This window comes from Montipora foliosa, chromosome 4 (genome assembly GCF_036669935.1).
Source record: "Montipora foliosa isolate CH-2021 chromosome 4, ASM3666993v2, whole genome shotgun sequence".
Lineage (NCBI taxonomy): Eukaryota > Metazoa > Cnidaria > Anthozoa > Scleractinia > Acroporidae > Montipora > Montipora foliosa.
The window spans coordinates 35,051,330-35,052,396 of NC_090872.1; the positions used below are offsets into that span (position 1 = coordinate 35,051,330).

General features: G+C 39.5%; 1 protein-coding gene across 6 annotated transcripts in view; it reads right to left on the reverse strand.

Moving 5' to 3' along the window:
* Window positions 1-634: 634 nt before the first annotated feature.
* The window catches only part of LOC138000688 (OCIA domain-containing protein 1-like), a 22,813-nt gene continuing 22,380 nt past the window's right edge, over window positions 635-1,067 (reverse strand). For all 6 annotated transcript variants that reach the window (XM_068847265.1, XM_068847266.1, XM_068847267.1 and 3 more), the window contains one exon: window positions 635-762. In XM_068847265.1, the coding sequence (XP_068703366.1) occupies window positions 716-762 (47 nt within the window). In that variant the 3' untranslated portion in view covers window positions 635-715. The remainder of the gene's footprint in view (window positions 763-1,067) is intronic.

The following is a 1,067-nucleotide window of genomic DNA, read 5'->3' on the forward strand; positions in this document are numbered from 1 at the left end:
ACCTTGAATTCAATATTCTTGAATTTGATTCATAACTAAATGACTAGAGAGCCATAGAATGCTTACCATTAGAAAATTCCCGTTGGGATGACCTTTTCATAATGGTAAGTGATCGCAATTTTCTAAGTTTACCAACCAACTGGACGAAATTGCAATTACCATTATATGTCAATTTGCAAAGCTTGGTTCCCAGGCCTTACTTTCCCTTATCACAAGGTTTCGCGCGATAAAGGGCCTGGAAACGCAAGAATCGGTAAAAAGTACAGGAATTTCCGAAATTCTCTTCTGATCGGACACGCGTTTCAAGTTTGATTGTCTGCCTGTATTCATCTGTTCAAAAATCCGAGATATTTGGTTCATTGCAGAGATGAACTGAAAGCGAGTGTTGCCATGGCAACATCTTATCGGGGGTATTCCAAAATAGAAAACACCATTCTTCATCATTTTGAAAGGTCTTTAAAATAAACAAAATATATTTTTTAACTTTATAGGCACTTTAAGGGAATGGACCGACGTTTCGATTCTTGGAATGAAAGTGTTAAAATGAAATCAAAACAGGTGCAAATTAAAAAAAAAAAAAAAATACTGAAACGGGGTAACGGTCTAGACGGCAGACCCTTTCAAGATCAAGGAATCTCATTCGTTTTCTAGCTTTTATTTACAAACTTCTTGGCTAGCACACAGTTCATCGTTGGATTAGACAAATTCTCTCTCATTATCCCTCTATCACGTCGCCATACTTGTTCTTCTTGGGCGGTGGGCCTAAAGGCAGAGAAACAAGAGGTAAGTCGCGCAAGATGAAGTTAAGGAACAGTCCTGCATTAAGATTGCAGGACAATCTGTTTTCTTTAATTGACTATTTACCCAATGCCATAATGCAATACGCTTACGGTATACAATACAAGTTTATAGGCTGATTTAGCAACACAACGGGAACCTCAGTTGATGACGGGTTAGCGGGCGCATCAGTCTGGATTCTACTCTAATCTGACCTACATGTAACATGGGCAATTTTTTGCGCGCGCCATCGCCAAGTAATACGGAGCTTACGAAACGACGACGCCGAC